The sequence below is a fragment of the Siphateles boraxobius genome, unplaced genomic scaffold, assembly GCF_051911475.1.
Source record: "Siphateles boraxobius isolate OS27281-9 unplaced genomic scaffold, OSU_SipBor_1 24, whole genome shotgun sequence".
NCBI classification, from domain to species: Eukaryota; Metazoa; Chordata; class Actinopteri; order Cypriniformes; family Leuciscidae; genus Siphateles; species Siphateles boraxobius.
In genome coordinates, this window is record NW_027508855.1 from 10,301,094 (window position 1) to 10,325,138 (window position 24,045).

The 24,045-nt window shown below is 37.6% G+C and overlaps 1 protein-coding gene across 5 annotated transcripts in view; it reads right to left on the reverse strand.

Moving 5' to 3' along the window:
* Positions 1 to 137: 137 nt before the first annotated feature.
* The window catches only part of coro1ca (coronin, actin binding protein, 1Ca), a 59,132-nt gene continuing 35,224 nt past the window's right edge, over positions 138 to 24,045 (reverse strand). For all 5 annotated transcript variants that reach the window (XM_077241392.1, XM_077241395.1, XM_077241393.1 and 2 more), the window contains 9 exons: positions 16,081 to 16,203; positions 12,779 to 12,908; positions 11,221 to 11,402; positions 10,932 to 11,051; positions 10,192 to 10,296; positions 9,272 to 9,417; positions 8,210 to 8,267; positions 5,555 to 5,797; positions 138 to 2,433 (listed from right to left, as the gene is read on the reverse strand). In XM_077241392.1, coding sequence (XP_077097507.1) covers positions 2,314 to 2,433; positions 5,555 to 5,797; positions 8,210 to 8,267; positions 9,272 to 9,417; positions 10,192 to 10,296; positions 10,932 to 11,051; positions 11,221 to 11,402; positions 12,779 to 12,908; positions 16,081 to 16,203 — 1,227 coding nt within the window. In that variant the 3' untranslated portion in view covers positions 138 to 2,313. The remainder of the gene's footprint in view (positions 2,434 to 5,554; positions 5,798 to 8,209; positions 8,268 to 9,271; positions 9,418 to 10,191; positions 10,297 to 10,931; positions 11,052 to 11,220; positions 11,403 to 12,778; positions 12,909 to 16,080; positions 16,204 to 24,045) is intronic.

Genomic DNA, 24,045 nt, shown 5'->3' on the forward strand with positions numbered 1-24,045 from the left:
GAATGAGAAAGAGATACTTAAATAACACATCCTAGTTCCTCTAAAACAGTAAGCTAGAACGTTTAATAAACCAACCTTGCTTCCACAAAGAGAGGTTTTATACTTGGAGAAAAAAATGAGACAGACAAATGCCAAAATTTCTGTTTATTTTATTTTATTTTTTCCTGGTAATCAGTAAGACTCTTTATACTTGAAGCAGATGAATGAACAAAAATGGAAGAGCACAGAATTGAATTTCTAGATATCCTTCCTTTCGATTTGTATCATTGGACACATAAAAGGCTCACAGTGTGCATAAGGATGGGGAAAAATGGGGAATTTCCTTAAAATCATCAAACTCCAAATGATGGACAAACATCTTCCTACAGCCAAAGAAAAAAAAGAGAAGGAAAACTAAAACCATTTATTTACAAAGCATTGAAATCAATCACTACCATCCAGCCTTCTCCCTGCATTCTTTTTTTTTTCAACCTACCTAAATCCCTTTTCACTTTATTCATTCACTCCTTAGAAACCACACACTCGAGGGTGCATCACAGATGCCTCCTGAGGCCACTTAAACACTCAATATGGATCCATTACACATCCTGAAATTGATCAAGCTTGGCACATTCCGTACCCACACGGTCCCTACGTTTTCAAACCCTTCACTTTAAAACCTCACCCAAAAGAGAGAGCAAAAGCAAATGACAGAGGTATTGAGTTGTTGTGAGATCTGAAGACTCGTTTGAAATGAAGTACTTGTAGGTCGGGTTGGTTCTGAGGTGAGGTGGAGGCTATTTTAGACTAAAAAGCATGTGGAGGAGGAACGGTACTTTTCAGAACCTATGAAAGAGGCACTAGGCAGTGATGCAAACAGAAATGAGATATGTCGAAGTGTCAACATGAAAACCACAAGAGAACATTCTGACGTAGGATGTAGCCGAAGCAATCTGATCAACAGAATCACAGTTTCCTCTCTTGGCATGAAAAAATACGTAACCAAAAAAACAAAAAAACAAAAAATCCAGTTGTCATCACCTCAATCTTGTGGCACAGATAATTCAGCCGTAAAAGGATCATCTAGACGGGAACGCCCCTTGAGAGAATTGGTTCTGCTTGGCTAGGAGAGCACTGTAGTCACAGCGTGTCGCAAGATGACATTAGGAAAAGGAAGTCAGTCATGACTCATTATTTTGCTGGTAGTCACGGTCTATAATGCACAGCAAAAATATGTACAGACAAAGCTGTTGAATTGAAAGTTTGGTTTCTGAGATGGTATGGAAGACACAACTCAAGATGAGATTTGAAGGAATTAATTAGAAAGCAAAGCAAACCTAACAGTTTTTCTTAGACCTGAACAATGTCTGACTGGAACAAAGTCAGAGTAAAAGCTATCAAGCCGGTAAAGCAATGAACAAGTTTTGCTGCTAAAGCGAATGCTGTTCTGAGCTTATATCCTCGTGTTTTGCTTGCATTTACCATTATGATGAGCAACTGCTGCCATCAAGAAAGCGTTTGGAGTTGTGAGAAGTGTACACAATAACTGTGTTCATAGCAACCACCAGAACCAGAATTATTTAGATTATTTTCCTAATTACTATCTCAATACATACATGGGTACCTGAATAACAAAGAAACATCTTTAGTGGAATATTTTAGAGCACCTGAATTGTTTTCCAGTAATTTTTTGTAAACTTTTTCAACTTTACATGTTCGCCAGGTTGATTAAAATCTTTATTTTTTTTATTCTTTAGAAAGACACCTATAACATTGACAAATGGTTCCAATGATTTCCCCTCCTTGCATTACTAGCATATTGCTTTGTCCCTTATAAGTACAAAATGAAAAGCTAGTCAAATGTGTCAGGGAGGTGAATAACTCCTCTATAAATTTGGCAACTCAGAAGGGCGAGAGAGGAACTGCAATACTGATGGCTACTTCAAACTTTGAGCTCATCAAGTTTATGTAACTGCTTTATAATGCAATTTTCTTAGTCACAATTTTTAATAAGAAAAACAAAACAAAAACTTAAGACCATTCAAGAACACCAGATAAAACACAGCCATTGCAGAAAGAATTGGAGTGAGATTTGAAGTAAAAGCTAAACGGGTCAAATTTTGAAATAGCGTTTGTAGTTTTCCAAATGGCTATGAGGTGTAAACAGGTTTTTGGGAATGCAAAAGGAATAATTGATCCTCTTGGAATGTTAGTTGGAGTCTTTGCAAGGCAGGCTTCAGACGGAACACTGTCATGATGATTGGCAGTGACGGGTCCCGCCCACCTGGCCAATGGGATATCCTGAATATAAGGGGAGGGGATTACAGGGTCCCTTTAGATGTCCATTTTAGACAACTGCTCCTCAAGTTTGGCAATTCTTTTTTCCTGACTGCTGACAAGCTCTCTGAGAGATTTCATTTCTTTCAAAACCTCGTCCAGCTTAGCTTCACTTTTCTGTTGAGGAAGAAAAAAAGTGAAAGACAAAATGTTAAGAACAAGTCTCAGAATAAAATTAATTAAAATATTAATTATAAAACCATATTGTTTTGTGCCAATATACACTGCCCTGCCACAAAAAACGGCCACACTAATATTTCGTTGGATCACACTTAACTTTGATTACAGCGTGTATTCACCATGGCATTGTTTCGATAAACCTTTGCAATGTCTCAACTTTTATTTCAGTCCAGAGTTGTAATATATTTTCACTGAGATCTTGTTTTGAGGATGGCAGAGGCGAACGGCAGCGTAAAGTCTTCTCCAGCACATTCCAAAGATTCTCAACGGGGTGAAGACCGGTACTCCATGTGGGAAAATGATGTCCCATGCTCCTTCCAATTCATTGATGGGAAAGCCTGGTCATCCACTATATTCATTTTAGAGCCACACAGTGCTACTGAACCTAGGCCTGACCAGGTGAACCAGGTGCTTGTACAGTATGGACTAAGCATGATGGGTGCATCACTTCATTTGCCTATCTTCTTACCCTGATGTGCCCATCACAATGGAACAGGGTAAATCTGGACTGAGACCACATGACCTCATTCCTCCAGAGTCCAATATTTATGCTTTCTAGCAAACTGAAGCCTTTTTCCCCCCAATTAGCCTCACTAACAAGTGGCTTTCTTGAGGCCACACAGCTGTTCATTCACAATCTCTTAAGGTTCTCATTACATGGTGTATGTAGAGTGCTCTTACCTTCACTATTAAACATAGCTGTGAGTTCTACTGTCGATTTTCTATGATTTGACTTCATCAAACTTTTAAGTGATCATTCAAGATTGTTTTCTGACCACATTTTTTCCGCTGTGATGGTTCACCACTATCCTTCCAGGTTTTAACAACACACAGGACATTTCTTAGGAGATTTTTGAAATGACTCAAATTGGACTTAGTTGTTTAATTTGCTTGGTGCAGGCCAATCATTTGACCCTTCTGAAACATTGTGAAATGTTGCCAGCTGAAACATTAATCACGGCAGGAATTATCCAATCCTTGCCTATTTGCTCAATTAAATTTCAGGAGGAAACTTTTTTTTGGCAGGGCAGTGTTTATGAGTTATGACTTTAATAACAAATGGGTACCACAATGACAACCACCCAAGTTTTCCAATTCTGGTATCTAAAATAAGTTCTTATTAAAATCACTTAAGCTTGAACTCAGCTGCCATATAAACTTATTTTGAATTCACCATCAGTTTATTAAAAAAATAAAAAAATAAAAATTCAGTTAAACAGCTAAACACGACTAAAATAGCTAAACAGTTTAGTTGTTCATTGTTTTTCGTGAATTATTGGAATATCACAAACAAATCAATGGCATATCCCGTTATCAGGGTTCCCACACAACTTCAAAATTCAAGGATCTTTCAAGGACTTTCCAGGTCCAATACCCTCAAATTCAAGGACTTAATGAGGGGACAAATTTATTGTGTCCAACAACAAACGTTGAGGAACCACTGTAGTAGTTTTGTGTGCGCGTGAACATCATGGCAGTACCTCACACGGGAAACACTTAACGTAACGCGTAAATGCACGCAACTAACGTAAATCAAGCAAGCTAGTGTGCATAGGCCACGAAGTGTTGGCGAAATAACACATTAGCAGACCGGAGGGAATAATATGGAATTTGTTTCCAGAAAACCTGTTGCACAAAATAAATTCAAGCACTTCCAAAGACCTGTATCCATGTAGGTTTATTTTCAAAAACTTTCCAGGGCCTTGAATTTTTTTTTTCAGATTCACAAACTTTGAAGGATTTCAAGGACCCTTGGGAACCCGGTGTTATTTTCGTATATATAATAATTTACCATTATTGGATATATCCAAGGGGTCATATTCATTATTTTGATTCTTGGCTGAAACTGATTAGGGTACCATGCTTTAATGCTCAAAAACCACATAATTTTTTACATACTGTAAATTATTGCAGCTTCTCTATTCCCAGTCTGACTGAAATGCACTGATTTCTGCATAGCCCCGTCTTTCGGATAAGCTAATAGCGCTCTAATCAGCCAGCTGACCCAGTGCGTTGTGATTGGCCAGATACCTCAAGCTCTTACCATAATCGCAAGCTTCAGCTTCCAAGGCTTCTAAAGCATTTATATAAACAGTTAATAATATTCTCTTCAGTTTTACCATATCAGTTTGATCCCAAGTCGGATTCTGAAAATGCAGATGATCAAGCCGATTGATCGGAACCAACTAATATTTCAAATTGTCACGTGGACGTTTGAGGAAGTAATATCTGAACTTCTTTCGAGGCGTTTTAGGCAGGTCGGGATCAGTGTTCTCCATTAGATAAAATAAATGCCTTTGTGGGAGACTATGTAACTCTGCAGATCTTATACAAGCATAAACAGATACATTACACACTAAAGGAAAAGGAAAACATTATAAAAGGATCTTATGGCCCGTTTAACATTTTGAATTAGCATTTAATTTGATATTTTCCCTTTTGTCATTTTAATTTGAGCATTTTTTGTGATTTTGTTATGTGATTGTCATTTTTATATATATTTTTTACATATTTCTATTCAGCTTTATTTCAATTAACAAATACTATTTTTAATATTTAACAATAGCAACGCTGCCATAAGCAAATAATTAAAACGCATATGTAGTCAGATTGTAGGATAATCATTAGGTGTGACGAATAGCAGCTAACATTGGTGAGTTTATAGGGCAGCGCACTGGCTCCTATGATTACAGCCCTGAGCACAGAGAGCTGGGTTTAGAGGGCAGGACACACATGTGGTGATGCTGTCATGTGGTTAAACAGGCATTTGGTTGGGGGTTGGTTCTGCTGTAGAACATCCTTAAAACTATAAAAACACTATATACAAGCCAAAAAGAGAAGTTGGCCTTGAACAATACAATAATTTACAACTGCATGTAGGTCACAACTGCAGCACAGTGCAAATTACAGTCCAACTAAAGAAATTGCATTTATTATATATTTTTCAATGAATTTAGTGCAGAGAATAGGAAGTGTGAGAGGGAAATACAGAGGAAAAAATGCTAGTGGATGATAAACTGAACAGGAATAAGTAAATCAGTAAATGAGTCAAACTCACGATAGATGGCGTGGAGGTGGCAGTCTTGATGGCAGGGGCGGTATTCTCTGTATTCTTGCTCATCTTGTTGTCCAAGATGTTCTTCTTGACCACTTTGAGATCGCGGTTCTTGCCAGGGACGTATCCATGTTTCAGGGATATCGGGATAGGGTCTCCATTCTTCCCTTCAAACCAATCCTCGGCCTCCAGGGCGGCCTCTGGACCTGCCGTGTCAGGGTAAAGGTCATCCTGGAACAAGTCCGACTGATGGAAGGAAGAGTGTTATTAGATGTTAGGATATGCAGGATATGAATCATGCAATCTATTGGAATATAAACAACTGGGATGCAGATACGAAGCTCAGTTGCTTGCTTGGTGTGAAAGCTGTTTTCTGAATTTATGGCTCTTGATCAATCTTAGGTAGGGCACTGAAAATATTGGCCATGTACTTTTTTAGATTTTTTGAAAAAACATGTCATGCAATATATAGACCACCATTCAAAAGTCTGGGGTCAGTAAGAATGTTATTTGTGTGTGCAAATTTAATACTTTTAAGCAGCAAATAAATGTTGTTCATTAACTTTCTATTTATCAAAGGATTAATGGCTGCTGAAAATTCAGCTTTTCCATCAGCGGAATAAATTATTTAGTAAAATATTAAAGGTGCAGTGTGTGACTTTTAGCGACATCTAGCGGTTCGGGTTGCGAGTTTACACTAAGGGCTCAGCGCACCGCTCACCCCTCCCTTTCGAAGAAGCTACCGTGCCTCAAACGGGACAAACATCGTCGTCTGAGACAGCAGAGAATAGCCAGAGTAAACCAAGTTTCTGTACCACAGTCCATTATAAACCACATCATGGATAAAGTTTACAAAGCCATAGTACGGTGAGGATCAAGGGTCTTAATACGTAATATAATAATAGTAATTAGTTGATTGTTTCACGAACGTAACCAGCACATTTCTCCCCACATAGCAAACCCATAATACAGCGAGGGAGAAGAACCACATGAAACTATGCAACTATACATTTTTTCTAACAGGGTAGTAAAAGTTTAGATGGCTAATATGAGCTGTTACTGTGGCTGAGCTGGTTAAAGTGTTAAGCCTTGTTTAAACTCGACGCGTCCGCATGAGCCCAAAGGTGCGTGCGGCAAAAATGACGTGATTGTAACAGCGCGCGCGCCTCCGCATCCCCTAGACACCATTTACTACACACAATAGGCTTTTTTTCTCTGATTTTGGAAACTCGATCGACATAAAATGCTTCCAAGATCGACGGGTTGGTGATTCCTGTAACTGTTTTACGGTCAATGACAAGAGTACTAATCAGCTGTCTCACGAACGTAACCAGCACATTTATCCCCACATAGCAAAGCCATAACACAGCGAGGGAGAAGAATTAAGTTACATGAAACAATCCAACTACATATTTTACACCACTGACAAGGGAAAAGTCACTACTCACGGTGTTTATGGCTAGCTTCTAGCTTTCTGCTGCTTCTCTTTCAAGGTTGTGACGAAACGCGCTCTGTAACGCTGTTTGTTCGCTGTCGGCTACGGTAGAAACATGACGTCACAATATGTCGACCTTCATAGAAGGGGATTCCCGCGCCTATATAGATATAAATGCCTCATTCTAAGGTAATAAAACATTACGGTTTATTAAGTAAGTTCTTTATACACCACTGAACACATAGTTATGGATGTCATATTGCATTTCTGTTAATAGATACTCAATTTTTACACATTGCACCTTTAAAATGGAAAACAGTCATATATGTATAATTTTTTTTACACAATGTAAATCATAAAAATTATTTCCAGTGATTATTAAAATACATTGCGAAATGATTTATTGTATGACAACACTGGTCCAAAACTCATGTTGGCCCAGCGGGTCCTTCTTATTGTTGAATCCTTATTAAAAGCAAAGGGACTCAACCATCAACAAAAAAGGTGAAGTGAACAACGCTTTCTATTTTTGACACTGATTCCTCCAGCATTGTTGCCTAGGTGCAAGTGGTAAACCGCTGTCATCATAACTCATGAGCTGTGTTCGAAATCGCTCTCTACACCCTCATTCACCACTTCCTACATTAGTCCACTAATATAGTCCAGTTGAAGGAGTACATGAAAACAGTTAGTGAATTTGGACAGAATGCACCAATGTCCTATGTAATATTACGCTGTACCCACATTGGAACAGCGGTTTGGAAAATGGATTGGATGGATTCAGCTACGGGCGCCATCTTCTGGCGAGACACAGGAATTCATTCAGCACAACCCTCACAGTGCATTATGGGTATTCTCTAGCCGTTGAGTGTACATTCATTGTACACTTGTTATTGTGATGCATTATGGGATTGAATGAGTGCACTTGATAACGTCCACTATGGTTTCGGACACCACTGCAAATGTCCCTTCAAATTGTTCCCTATTTAAGGGTAAAAGAGGCGATTTTGGACACAGCCAAGGTAGTACATGCTGATGGTGCAAACATACTGCGGTTTAAAGCAAAATGATAACATGTGAAGGAAGACTTGCAGTGGTGGAGTGGTACTAAAATCAAACCCAGTGTGAAAACGGGTGTCAAAACAGGAGGAGGTTGTAGTTTAGCATTGGCAGTGTTGCTGTACTCTTAAAAACAAAATAGTAAAACAAATCAAAAGGCTCACTTTTCTTGGCACGGTCATGATGATAGGCTCACACTTTCTCTCATGCAGTTTGTAAAACCTGAGAACACACAATCACACAAGTCTGTTATAACACGTTCAAAAGGGTAGCAGATGTTAGTGCAAGACTCATTTGGCAAGTAAAAACATAACAGATAAAAGAGTGAGACAAAAATAACACACCATTCAATTAAGAGCATTAGATACCACTAAACCTGAACCTCTATACATCAATCACTCCCCCTAAATCTTATAAATCTTAATCTTAAGGATCCAGAAGGCCTTTGTTATCCAGGTCTAGTGCTGCCCTCTTTTGGGTGGATTGGGTCAGCCGTTCCAATCCAAAAAGATGTAAAAAATAAAAATCTAATAAGGATCTAATAAAGAAACATTCAGGCCCTATTTCCTCCTAAAACAAAAAAGAATTCAAGATAATATAAGGTTTTCTTTTGTTCATTTTGCATCACATCAAGACATTATGGCATTTAAGCTGATTTTCCTCTCAATTTGTCATTATCATTAATAATCAAAATGCCCCTATTTTAAAGGTTCATAATTTTGGTTTGGAGGTCTCCTACAACAGGTTTACATGCACCCAAGGTCAATAAACACTTTAATTTTCTCATAACACACATTGCACACCACCTCATTTCTCAAAGAGTCATAAAACAGTTTGTTCAAAGATTCAATCTGAATGGTTAGATGCCCCAGTCTGTTGTGATTGGTCTACAACTACTAGCGAATGTTTGAAACAAAATACCTATTATCATCTGAATTTCAGTCTGGCATAATGCACATTTGTTACATTGTTACACAAGTTTGTAACGGGAAGTGAGACTGGAATTACTGATGACTCATATCAGCGGTTTAGAATCGATTCTTTCTTTTAGGAGACAACAACCTCTTTTTGTTGTGCATCTTCAAAACTTAATATTAACAATATTCGAAAAAGTAAAATGGGGCACATTATTTTTTATTTACAGCAATATATCAGTAAAACAAATGCAATGTGAAAATCTTATATGGTTATAATATTAGCTTGTGTGATCATTTTTGTTGCTTTACCTTGCGATCTCACACTTGTTGACGTCCAGCCCTCTCTTGGGCATGTATCCCATGCCCCTCTGAGGCTCCTTAGTGGTAAAGGTGCTGAGGTAATGGACAAAGGGAGCTTCATCCGTAATCTCAAAGTAACGGATACTGCTGTCACCCTATTAGAAACAAATCCTCAGTCAGAGACTAAAAACTAGGAATGCACCGAAATGAAAATTCTGGACCGAAACCAAAAATTCTGGATGCACTTGGCTGAAAACCAAAACTGACTTTTACATTTTTATTTTTTACTATTAACTTCTTAGTTTAAATTAGTTTTTTTAGGGGATAATTGTATTAATATTAGATTTTTAAATTAATTTCAATAATTTTATTGAATCTGAATTTTAAAAAAAATACAAGCCAATTTAATAAAACCACCACACTTTTATTGAAATTACCACCAAAATTGGACAGAAAATATCAAAAAATAATATTAAACATCTATCTATATCTATCTATATAACATTCCAATTTAAAATAATTTTCTATTTTAATATATTTTAAAATTAAATGCATTAATGTGATGACAAAGCTGAATTTTCAGCATCATTACTCCAGTCTTCAGTGTCACATGATCCTTCAGAAATCATTCTAATATGCTAATGTGTTGCTCAATAAACATTTCTTCTTATTATTATCAATGTTGAAAACAGTTGTGACAATTCATATTTTTGTTGAAACTGTGATATTTTTCCAGGATTCTTTGATGAACAGAAAGTTGAAAATTACAGCATTTATTTGAAACCAAAATCCCTTGCAACATTATAAATGTCTATGTTGTCACTTTTGATCAATTTAATGCATCCTTGCTGAACAAAAGAATTTCTGTTGAAAAATAAAGATCTTACATTCCTCAAACTTTTAAACAGTACTGTATGTGCTGTGTTTACCTTTCCACACAGGTAGACCACATTAGTATCGGGATCATAGAAGGGCAGGAGGACTCCATTACTGGTGTCCATCTCATGGACAGAGATCGCCTCCTCAATATTGTCCTGAAAGGCAAACAGAGACCATTTATAGTCTATAATTACATTAAAAAGGAACATTATATGTCACTTGTGTCAGGAACTGCAACTAAAATTAATTTTCTTTGTTCGGAAAGCATGATCGGAATAAGTTAAGGGTGGAATACACTGGAATAGACTTTTGCACAGATTGCTGCCCTTATTTATAGTCTGGACATGTTGTAGCCGAAAGTCAGAGCCAGTCTGCAGATTTGAGTTGACAGATTTCACAGAAAATCCTGAGGTGTATGATGATTACACACTCTGATTTTTTTTAAGCTTCAAAGTTTGATTCCATACAGTCCGAGGATATCAAACATGTTTGATATTTTGAGCAGGTTTTTGAACATATATTGTTTTAATCGGTCACGCGTCTCCTAGCAAAAAGCCACGCGTTTCTGTGCGAGTTTGTTTAGTTTGTGATGACTTGAGATCCTCAGTCGCTTAGTGTATGATGTCCAGTTTTTCTCTGTAACCATTTACAAAGTCGGCAAGTGTATGTTGCCTGTTTAGATGTTAAAATTTGTGTAGTGTATTCCAGCCAGTCTGAAGTGCATTTGTCTGTGTTTATTTATGAACAGGTATTAGATTGAAAATTGTCTGGGGTTTCCATGGCAACTTACCGGATCCCAGAGGGCGAGCTGTCTCTCGCTCATGCGGCTAAAACCAGTGGTGAACACTTTTCCGTCAGACAGGAAAATAGCTCTCATGGGCCTGGCACCCTCATGGGCCTTGTCCTTCTCCTGTCAGCGAGACACACCATAATACATTACAACACTGCTCAGGTTTGAAAGAATGTGAGCAGCCAGTGAAACTGACGCCAGAAAAACCTTTCAGTCCATGTAATTCCAAAACTTTTATAATCAAACTTTTATCTGCCCATTCACTTCAGAAAAGTGAATATCCACTTACCGCAATGATCTCCTCCTTGCGCGGGTCGATGACACGGATTTTCTTGTCCTTGCAGGCAGTGCAGATGAGACTGCCATTGCGGTTCCAGCAGGCACTGAAGATGATGTCAGGGTGCATATCCTCCAGGGTGATCATGGACTCTCCCGTGCCCACATTCCAGATAAAAATCACATTATCACAGCCTGCAGACAAACAAGGGAGAAAAATCATGCGATTGGGGAAATAATCATGTTTCAATGCTGAAGAATGTATTTATTAGAAAGCAGCTGGATTGTTTTTTTTTTTTCATTTAAAGGCAGGGTAGGTGATTTGTTCCAGAAACATGTTTTGTTATGCTGGTTGAAAGTCTCTTCTTCACATCCTGATAGCAAAGTTTCTACAATGCATCGCGATGCGGACGCCGGACGTTGACGATTGTATGCAGTCGATGCAGTAGTAGACCATAATCGATTATAGCCGTTATAGCCTACAGATGTTTCTCTGATGCAAGTCTTGGCATACACGCTTGCCTCGCTAGCATAAAATGACGGGGGCTATTTGCACCCACTTTTTTTTTATTTACAGTGTGTGACCATGTGTGAGAGCATTATTGTAACTTAAGTAGCCTACAATACTTGACAGTTTCATGCGTGTTTAGTATTAACTAGTGTTTATTAGTGCACCTGTCGTCTGCTGTATTCAGACCATAGACGTTCAGACTTGAGTTTTGTTTGACTACATTCAGGAAGTGTGCTTGGAGCAGATAAAATAAAAAGGGAGTTCATATATCTGACTGCTTGTATTCATTGACGAAAATGTAGCCAAGTGCAGTAATATTACAATGCATTGTGATATCGAATCGTTGAAATGATAATCGTAATCGAATTAAATCGTGATACCGGTGACAATTCACACCCCTGTTACACGTATTTTTATGCATGTATATAATCTGTGGAAGGTGTAGAACCCTAAAATGTTCGTCCAATCATTGTATTCAGTCCGAGCTTATAATGCGTAACACCATAACTACTGTAATTTGGAAGAGATGGAAACCCGTGACGTTATACTCGGAACAGTTCGTGACTCAAATGTATGCGTTTCAATGGCAACACTATCAACGCCAAAATGAATCTGAAGCAGTCAAGTGATACAGGTCAGTGCTCTAAGTTGTTCATGTTCATTATTACTGTAATGTTATGTGCTTTGAGACATGAGGTTAACGCCATCTCTCATGACGTTTTTGTTTGCTCCCTGCAGTGCGAGTTCATGTGTTTTGAAGGAGGCGTGGCTTTGAAGACATGGCTTTGTGTGATCTTATACTTTTAAAGTTTGCTAGCCTCTCTTAAAATTGCCTCCCCGACCTTTAAGCGATACTGTGTTTTGAAAGAGGCGTGGTTTTGATACTAAACTGTATTCAGTACATTAATGTATACATACAGTACATTAAACAGATAAACATGAGGCGCATAACTTCCTTAACCACTCTTCTCTCTTTTTCCCCATTAATCCCCGTCTCCTCTGTTACAGTTTCTATCAATAGAGTTTGCTTTTCCTTGCTGGATCAGGTGACGCTTCTCACCTGCACTGAGGAGGATGTTGCGAGCGGTTGGATGCCAGGTAATGATTCCCACTCTTTTAGAATGACCCTCCAGCACCACCACTGGCTCGGACATGGAGGTCACCAAACCATTCTCTGGGATCTGCCACACCTGAGAACAAACAAAGAAAAATGTGTTCACATTTTTATCTAACATCTCACAAATGCAAAGATACTTGACAGTGAAGTAAATCAAACCAGTTATCGTTAATAAAACTATTGCAAAATAGCTTTAGGTTATTGAAATGAAGCTGAAAAATTTTTTTTATACAAATATTAGATTGTAAATTTAAATGAAAATTAGAAATACTGCCTTGGCAACTAACTGAAATAAAGGTTTAAGTTGAAGTACTAAATAACTTAAACAAAAATAGCTGAACAGAAATATATATAAAAAAAAATTGAAACTGAAAATTTAAAAATATTCATAAATACCAAATAGTATAAAAATAACACTAAAATAACACCAAATCAAACGTAGTTGTTAAAATGAATTCCATTATGATCCAAAATTTGATTAAGCCATTTTGTATAACTTCTACAATTACATTAATTTGTCTGAAGATGGCAGCAGAGGGCAAATAAAGGAGTCCAGCAGTCTTTTATCAATTTGAACAAGGATTAAAAAGTATAATGACCTTTTAACTTTATTATGACAGAAATAGTAATATGCGATTTTGAAGCCTCTCTCTTTAACATCCTTTTTATCTCCCTCTACATATTGCTTATTCTCAGCATTTATTAAACAGCCATCTTAAACATTTTATGATGATTAGAAAAAAAACTGCAACATTTTACATTTAAATATTTCTGTATATCGACCTTTTAACTGTGTAATAGACTGGATGTCGACATGAAATCAAAATAGTCTATTATTTGTTTCTGGAATATTGCAGTATTTATTAAAGAATAGATAATAATATATCCATGCACATTTTTTTTAAATCATTCCATTAAATAGACAGGAGAGACTGCTAAATTATGTGTGCTAAATGATAAATTATCATTATTACCATCAACATTGTCGTCCCCTAAAAACAGTCACTAATAAAATAACCATCCAGCATGTCTATACCTAAATATTAGGGCTGGGTAAAAAAAAAAATATACATATTGATTTCTCTTAATTTCTCAGAATCACATCTATCTTTGTTTATGCTGTTCTCAATTGAATGAACAAAACTTTGTACCGTGCCTCCAATCCAACAAATCTCAATAAGCTTTTTGCCTTGTTACTTCTGATATGAAAAAGTCTCACCTTTCAAATTATGTTCCCTGTATGGTTTACAACATTGAGAGAGTTTTTTCCTTAAAGGGATACTCCACCAGTTTTTCTTAGTTAAGGGAATAACATAGTTTAATAAGACGAGTTGATACATACCTCTCTCGTCTCAGTGCGTGCACTATATCGCTCTGTATTGCCGCAAAACTATGTTAGCACTTAGCTTAGCCCATGCACTAAATATGGGCCAAGCAGAGAAGCGACCAAACACTTCCAAGTTTTCCCTATGTAAACACAGTTACTCGAGTAGTGTAACTTGACCTGGGCTGGTGACACAAAATAAACCGTTGCGCTTTTCTAAGCGTTTAAAATTGATGACTATATTGTATGGCGGAATACCATAACAAGTGCTTTTGAGCACTTCGACTTGGCGCAATAATATCTTCACTCGTGAAAAGTCCTCTTACCGGCTCCCGCTTCCTCTCCCTCTGACATTTCCGTCAATACAACGAGAGGAAGCGGGAGCCGGTAAGAGTACTTTTCACGAGTGAAGATATTATTGCGCCAAGTCGAAGTGCTCAAAAGCACTTGTTATGGTATTCCGCCATACAATATAGTCATCAATTTTAAACGCTTAGAAAAGCGCAACGGTTTATTTTGTGTCACCAGCCCAGGTCAAGTTACACTACTCGAGTAACTGTGTTTACATAGGGAAAACGTGGAAGTGTTTGGTCGCTTCTCTGCTTGGCCCATATTTAATGCATGGGCTAAGCTAAGTGCTAACATAGTTTTGCGGCAATACAGAGCGATATAGTGCACGAAATGAGACGAGAGAGGTATGTATCAACTCGTCTTAGTTAAGGGAATAACATAGTTTAATAAGAAAAACTGGTGGAGTATCCCTTTAAGGAAAATGCCATGTACTGATACGCCACAATCAATCGATATTGAATCGAAAGCTTGTGAATTGAATTATGAAATTTGTGTCAATGCCCAGCCCTAATCAATATATTTCCAATGTTATGAATCTAGGAAAATAGGACAGAGCAAAACAGCAGGAATCATCACCAACTTCCAGGCCTCAGTATTCCCCAAGAGAGCGGATGAGAGACAGTGTCCTTATAAACTCAACACTTGCACACTCATTACATGTGCACAAGCACTGGAGTTGCTGTTTTTTCTTCACTCTGGCCAAATAAGGGCTAGTAGTTTGATAAATAGACCCAGAGCCAGCCAGACTGACCTCAGAACTATAAAATGGTAGCATGATTCAATAACTTCAGGCTGGGCTTAAACTAATCTAAAACAGTCTAGAGGAGCTAGCCTTCAGTTATGCTGTGATCCGATCTACTGCAGTTCGCATGAGTCATGGGGCAAACTTTGCCAGCCACACATGGACTCAATGGGTGGGGTGAGATGTGATGCTGGCTATTTTAAGCAAATTTATCTAGAAATGGTCAAATCCACCCATCAATAAACAAGTTTTAAAATGACTGCAGCAGTTTACCTAGAGTTGAATTCAATGCAATGTGATTTGTTAATTGTCAGAATGATACATATCAATGCATTGATTACAGAATTAAATTTAAATGTATCCATACAATACCATTCAAAAGCTTGTGATCAGTTTGTTTTATTTTTCAGAAATGTTAGAGAAATTCGTGTTTCACCTACGTACTTTACGATTTCAATCCCACACAAATCTTCCATGTCTGTTTTTTCTCTCATTTGACCTCAGTAAAAATTCCAGGGCAAATTTCCTAGTGTTTTTCGGCAAACTCGGCGGTCCTCTGAGAAATCGAATCTAGTCTAAATGCGAATGTCTGTGATTGTCTATATTTTATTATACCAACGTTCCTCATCATGTGTTTTTGACCTACCTGAGCTACTGTTTGCTTAACAATTTCCCACATACTTTAATGAAAAAGAAAAAATACATACCCATACACCCTCTCATTACATAAGCAAATTTATAACACATTTCTCACAGTATACCTAGCGTTTGTGTTAGTTAAATGATGACAGTGAATGTGTGGAAGTGAAGAGAGAAAGGGTGACATACCATCACGGTGCAGTCTTCAGATCCACTAGCGATGACCTGGTCATTGTGAGGGCACCAATCAATGTCCAGAACAGGGCCAGTGTGGCCACATACTGTAGGGTAGGCCTTATCTATACGGCCCGACTGCAGAGAGAAAACAGACACAAAGATAAAAATTAGATTATGAAAGCATTTGGCCCATTGGTTAAATGAAATGAGCTCTGACAGTGCCAGCCCAGCTCTACGTAACACCAAAACAAACACTTAAGGCCTGGCCTGCATTCATGAAAATTGGGGGGGGGGGGGGGATTGGGGAGGGTTGTGTGGGAGCCATTCTTCTCCAGATTGTCAAACAATAGCTTATCCGGTCATTCAAGCGAACAGCAGAAACATTTACACACGACAGCTGATATGTAATAAAAACAGATTGCAAGGCTTTTGTTCTTGCAGCTCGGTTTCAAAATGCAGATAGAAATACGTGTGCAACAGGCCATTGACCCTCGGACTGAAAGGTCACACGGAGGTTTGGGTAGTGTGAGAAAGCTAAAATTAGATGATTTTGCCCAGACAAAAAAAACATCTATGATAATGAAAATTATAAACCACAACAGTTAAATAGAGTAAAAAATAAATACTAATTATATTTTGCTGAAAATATATATATGTAAACAATATTGTGAATAGAAAAAATGAATATTCCACATTTCTTTGAGAAATAATAGGCCTAATCTTATATTTAAAGATATGTACAGGTCTGCAAAAGTCCAATGTGATCGTTTGTATATGAAAAACAGTATTATTCTTCATTCTAAGCACCTTATGTAACATCATTTTACAATGCACAGGCCAGAAGACTAGAGAGAAAATACAACAGAAGATTTCCCTCCTGTCCCTTGTACACAGCAAACAAAGAAGCCAAATAAAGGCACGGCTGCGGTCCCATGCCCAGTCAGCTGACTTCCTGATGACATCAGTGCCCTCTGCTCAAAGGTCATGACCTTTGATCTCTCGCAAGACCACAATCTCTGCACAGGGCTGTGTGATCAGGTGTCATCTGATCACATTGTTCAGTGTAGAGAGATGTCCACACCCGCTCTTTTGTTCATGCTGATGCTTTGCCTATGGTGCGATGACATCACAGCAGAAAGCCCAACCCAATACAGCACAACAGCTTGGGCTATTCTCAAGCCCGGCCTGTACAAAAAAAAGACACTACCCACCTGTGCAGAAAACCACTGTGTACACATTCCTTCTCAAGTCTGGGCATGGTTATAACACAGCCTTACGTAAGAGAAATCATACCTTTTCGAAGTTATTTGTGAGCTAACCGCCCCTCATGTTTCTTTTAAAGTGCGTGTGGATGATTTCAAATGAGAGCAGTGAAAAGACGACAAAACCACAGTTCACAAGAAATGTCCAAAGGTAACTGGAAAGAAAAGAAGATACATAAGACGTTCTCGAAACTGAGAAAATAATCCAAGATTCACACAGAACACAAAGAAATGCCGCCCTATTATCAGAAATACAGATTACCAGTCAGTTCATGAACAGCTAAACAATGATACACACTTACACACTGATACGGCTGCTTGCCAATAAAAACAGAATTCCTAATTCAAAGTCCAGCTGTGGGCAGCGGCCTGTCAGGCATCACATGAACCATAAGATAACAAGCCAAGATACATTTTAGAATCACTTACTGATATTGTCTGTGTAAAGTTATAACGAATCTGTAAAGCTGGTAAAGACAATAGATTCAATATATGTAAAAAGCGATGACGCAACTACCCGTATAGCTCTGTTGACAAGAAAGTAGTACACCAGAAGATAATACACCTACGAAACTATTAATTTAAAAATGTGCAATATGGTTTAACTTGTATTGAACCCAGAACTAGTGGTCGACCGATATTGTTTTTTTGATGGCCGATTGGCCACTTGAAATGCAAGGAAATTTTTAATTTTCAAATAAAGACAAGGTAAAGCTAATTTTACATACAGCACTCAGTGAAAACGATATTAATATGACACAGTGGGCAATTGAATATAGCACAGCATATTTAAAATTATATAAATTTATATATAAAATTAAGGATTTAAACGTTTTTCGATCGCATCTTCTGTGAAGCTGATCTTCTGTTCGCATTCACTCACTTCACACGGACGGACCACATCGATGTGTTCCAACACATCGGCCAATCAGAAAAACGTATCGGCCAATGCCGATATTTAAAAAATGCCAAATATCGGCCGATATATCGGCCATGGCAATATATCGGTCGACCACTACCCAGAACATTACTTAAAGGGCTAGTTCACCCAAAAAAAATTAATGTGTATCATTAATTACTCGCCCTCATGTAGTTGCAACCCCCTAAGACCTTCGTTCATCTTCGGAACACAAATTAATATATTTTTGATGAAATCCGAGAGCTTTGCACCCCATAGACTGCAACGTCATTGCAACTTTCAAGGCCCAGAAAGGTAGTAAAGACATCGGTTTAACCTTAATTTTAAGCAGCAACGAGAATACTTTTTGTGTGCAAAAACAACACAAATTTAAAGACTTTATTCAACAATTACCTCTCTTCTGTGTCATTCTCTGACGCTGTTTAAATTCAAAGTCCAACCATAACATGCAGAGGAAAAAACATACCAAAGACATTCATTATCAGTGTTGGGGAAAGTTACTTTTAAAAGTAACACGTAATATTGTGTTACTCCCTAAACTATTTATCTTTTTAAATGGAAAGTAATGCGTTTTGCTACTTTTGGTCTGTTCCCATGCAAGTGACTAAGTTATAGAGAAGAGAGAATTTTAATTCAGTAGTTTAAAAAAATGTTTAAGTAAATGTATTAAACTGAAAAGTAATGTGCATTACATTTTTTATTGTTATACTCAAATATTAATGAATAAATCAGTAACACTTTATTTCGATAGTCCACTTTAGACATTCTACTAACTATAAGTAACTTTGCAGCTGTATGTCAACTAACTGTCAATAGAGTATTAGTAGACTGTCTGCTTAATATCTGCACTTTATTTTGTTGGACAGACATTCTACTGACTATAAGTAACTTAGCAACTACAAGTCAACTTATTCTACTAGCCTGAACCCTAATACCTACCATTCTACTGACAGTCTACTACAGCCTACAAATACTCTGAGAATCTCAAGTTCTCAGGAGAATCTTGTGAATCTCAGGTGAAAACCCGTAACTCAAAGCCTCTAAACGACGAGGATCAGGATAATGCACTAACATTAGCCGCTATATTGATTTACTGACATTATTGCCAGTTGGATTTTATGGATCACTGACATTGGAGAAAAAGGTTAGCAGCAATCATCTCCCTATGGATTGGTTTGCTTTATCAGTTCTTAAAACACTCAGAGACAGTATATAAAGCTTGCTTATGCAAGCTTGTGATCACAAGACATTTTTAGGGGGTGAGCAAATTATGAAAGCAAAAGTAAAAGAAAAAAGCTTAAAGAAACAAAAATGCAGATATCAACTGATTACCAGCATTTCAAATGATCCAGAATCATGTCATGATCACTGATAGCACAAAAATGTCGCCAAGATGTCTATATTATACAGTATATGTGTGCATTTCCCCCAAGACATTTTTAGAATGTCTGCTCATCAGAAACGAAAAAAAGGTACAATTACAACGACAACAAACAGATGTTTTTGCAATGTCTCTGAATGGTCAATTTAATAATGAAAAAATAATGGTAATTATAATATATAAAATCGTAAAGACGGTTTCTATTTCAATTGCCTTATATGAAATGTTCATAAAAGAATGTTGACCAAAAAAATTAAATAACATGATTTCAACAAAAAATATTTGGTGCAGTTACTTCAGCACCAAAATTAGCATATTTAGATTTTTTTTAAAGATCATATGACACCTGAAATGTCTGTTGAAAAATCAGCTGTCATCACATAAAAAAATAGATTAGTTACTTGAATTGTAATAAATAATAATATTTCATAATATTACTGTGAATTATCATTAAATCAAGCATGCAATGTGGTAAATAAAACTTACAGGAAAGCTCTGCTAAACTTAAATTGTGAATATTTATGTAACTTAATCATAGCTTACTAAAACCAGAGCAGTCCAAAACCATCATTGCAGTGCAGCGAGTCTAACCTGTTGCATAGCAACAGCACTACTGCAGATCCCTCACCTCAACTAACACAGGCTTCAACCCATTTAATCAATAAGCCATATTTAAATAAGGATTCCTCGCCTCAATAAAACCACGTCAGAGAGCAAGAGAGAGATGCCATTGAAGAGAGACATGAAAACCATGGAAAATAAGGAAATGAGAGCGACAGAAAGACTGGACACACTGTGGAGGAAGCCAACAGAAAGTATTACAGAGCCACAGATCCTTCCTGCAGTAGCTGAAGCATGTCTGTCTTATCTAGTCAGCATGGAAATTTCCATTTCCTCTGCGAGTTCACGAGGACCCAGAGGCGGCAGACTACAGCTGACCTGACTGAAGCACCCCAGCTGCTGTCCAACCACAATTCATGATCCATGTAAACAGCCAATCAGGGCAGAGGGGGCGGTGCCAAGTGTGTGTCAGAATGAGAGCAGGTGTATACTACGCAGTTGGCTAATGCCTATGACCTGAAAGAGGAGGATGGGGGAAGAATAGGGTAAAGAAATGAGGAAGAAAGATCACGAGATACGAGAGATCCTGAGGTTTGACACTCCAATATTTTTTTAAAAACAAACACATTTATTATTCTAAATACAAAAATTAAATCAAATTAAATTATATATTTATATTTATTATGGTTATGATATTGTATTTATTATATTATTAAAAATTATTCTGATTATTAAATTCATGCAAGAAGTGACGGTGACTTCTATACTGTAGTGACATCCCATCTGGATGCACAAGTGTCAGAGCGTGTCAGAACACCTCCAGGACCCAGAAAACACCTCAGACCCCAGAGGGTTAATTAACACACAAAAAATTGTCAAATACTGTAAACCCAATAAAATAACTTCTGGATGAATCACTTAAATTATAAAGTAAAATGAAATAAGTTATACATTTATAATAATAATAGTAATACATTTATAATAATAATAATAATAATAATAATTATTATTATTATATTATAAAAAAAATATACTATTTATAACAGTATATAAATATAATAAATGATTATAAATTATAACAATGAAAAGAAACATAATAAATGGCCACAATGGACTTTACACATTAACCAAACAATTCCCTTCACACTGCCCCCTTTTCTTCTATGCGTCTATCAAAGCCTCTATTGGGCGCAAGCACTGTGCTTTAGCCAATAGAGAGGAAAGAGGAAATGGGTCTGGAAGGTTGACAGGCGGGACGCTGAGGATGACCATATAAGGTAAAATCTGCAGTCAGTAGCTGCCAGGGCTCAGTCAGTGCAGCAGGAGCAGCAGGGGGCTCCTGGAATACAGACTGGGAATCAGAATGACACATCCATGGCTACACACACACAATTTAAGTTACATCTGTCGTTGTGGCTGCACAGAATATGTGGAGGTGGACTTTGAAGTAAAGCCACTGAACTCTCACTTCCTTTGTGTGTGCCCCCTTTATCCTGTTTCTCTCTTTCCTCATCTTTGGTGCTCTTATTCTCCTGCTTTTCCTCTTTTCTGGGAAGTGACGCATGCACATGGGCCCAGTTCAGAGGCAGGAAACCCAACAAATATGTCCAACATATGGTTGGATCAATATGAAATATTTTGGCTTCAATATGATACAAAATCAATAACTTAAGTAACAAACAGCCTTGGGTGACTAACGATATAAAACTATTTCAGTACAGATTCAAAATTACCAAAATTACCATCTTGGTGAGTATCCTAGTAAACATATAGTCTGTTATGCGTTAAATGAACGTAAACAGTCGAGAAATAAAACACATGTACAGAATCAGTGTATTGGACCTGTGAATTATACCATAAAGTGACAGCAGCCTAATATTCCTGCTGCTGTTTTTATTGTTAATCAAACAACAGACTTTGACAACAGACAAGACAATTGACCCTTCGCTAAGCCCCGCCCTCCTTAGTTACTGTTGCCACGCCGGTCAAGCTTTCGCATCTAGCACATCTATTACAGTGTGTGTGCACCGGTGTCAGACATTCCTAATGAGATAATTAGTAATTTTTGGCGAACATGTGAAATATCTGAGAGAGCAAGACAAAAGGGACTGCAGTATGCATTTGAGGGATATATCCACGACATAATATGCAACCGATTAGAGAATAATTTAATAAAAATTGAAGCTAAAGCCTATAGTCGCAGCAGCCGCCGCCTCATCCGCTGACCATTGACATGGGAAACACACAAATCGAGGAACAGCTATGTTCGTGCACAGCAGGGTAAGTGAAATGTGAAACTAATCTAATAATTATAAATCAAACAGTTGATCCATAAATCTTGTGGAATAACACTAACACCGGGAGAGCCGCGATCTGATTGGGTTAAAGTTACTCGGTCAGGGTTAGCGTTAGTAGTAGGCCGTCGATTAACAAAATGCTGAAATATATTTTAAAGTATGTCAGTGAGCCTCCCTCTTGTCTTTAAACGTTTTATTTTACGTTAAAAAATGTGCATTATTAACAAAGAACCGTCATTACTTCCAACTTCCAAGCAATATGTGTTTTTGTCAATCCTGTCGACACTTAGTTGTGATTGGGGTCTCCCACACTGCTTGATCCACGCACATCCTTTCTCACCTTGGCTTTTAGATTTTCGGGAAGGAAAAAAATTACACTCCCCCTTCCAAACTTTTAGGATACCGGGTATCAGATTAGCACAATCCATACGCACAACGCTTCGGCATGTTTCGGCACGCTTCGGTTGCTAAGACACAATTGGCCAGTGGCGGTTTTCGGGCGTGGCTTAGCGAAGGGTCAATTGTCTTGACTGAATAACTTTTGTAACTTTAATTAGGATTCATCTATATGTATGCAGTGGAGACTATGCAGTGTTATTTCACATTTGATTACTTTAGTTAGATACAGATTAGATTAGATTATGATTAAATGTACAGAAATTGACTACTGTTAGATCTACCTGAAAATCCTGAAAAGCAATGTTAATTTAATTTGGATCTTTGTTCAGTTGTTTATAGGGGTGTAGCCTAACGATATTCAAACCGAACCGAAAAACCTCGATATAGAACCGCGATTCTCTCATGGCGTCCCGAACACGCCCCGCCCCCTGCTACCCCGCCCAGCCCTGGCTCACTGGACCTTATGTCTTGTGTACACAACGAAGTCAGTTTCGTAGCCTAACCACCATTAACACCATATAATAGCAAGCCCCATGTTTTGTTACTTTCGATAATAAGCAAGGTGTAATCTTTAAAATTCTGTCTATTTGATCACGAAATTCAAACAATAAATGGCGTTTTGGCGCTCTTTGATGTGGCGTGACAGATCGCTGTACTAGCGCCTCATTTCAAGCGGCAGCGCGAGTAAACACGATCATCACTTCCTCAGTTACAGAATAAACATGAACGGACACCTGAAGGTATGTTGAAAGATATAGTATACTTACTGAAAGGCATCACCACTCATGTAATCGCTCAATCTGTGTTTCAGCAGCGTAAAGACGTCAATAAAACAGCCTAGTTTTTCACATAGCATTATATTTACCTCAGCAGGGAAGTCATCCAAATTAACTCTTGCACTAAATAAATGCACTATTAGGCTATATTTTACTTAACCTGTTAACGATATCTTGATTATTTAATGCATGTTTCAAATATCTTTCATGAAAATGACAGCAACTGTGTAAATTATTTTATTTCAATAACGAATTAGAGTAAAAATACAAGTTAATGCAAAAACTGCCTCATGTTCAGTTTACATGTTTTCATACAATGTGTTGGGTGTTGATTATTAGATCTAAAAAATAAATAACATCTGAATTTAGGCTAAAAGTCTAG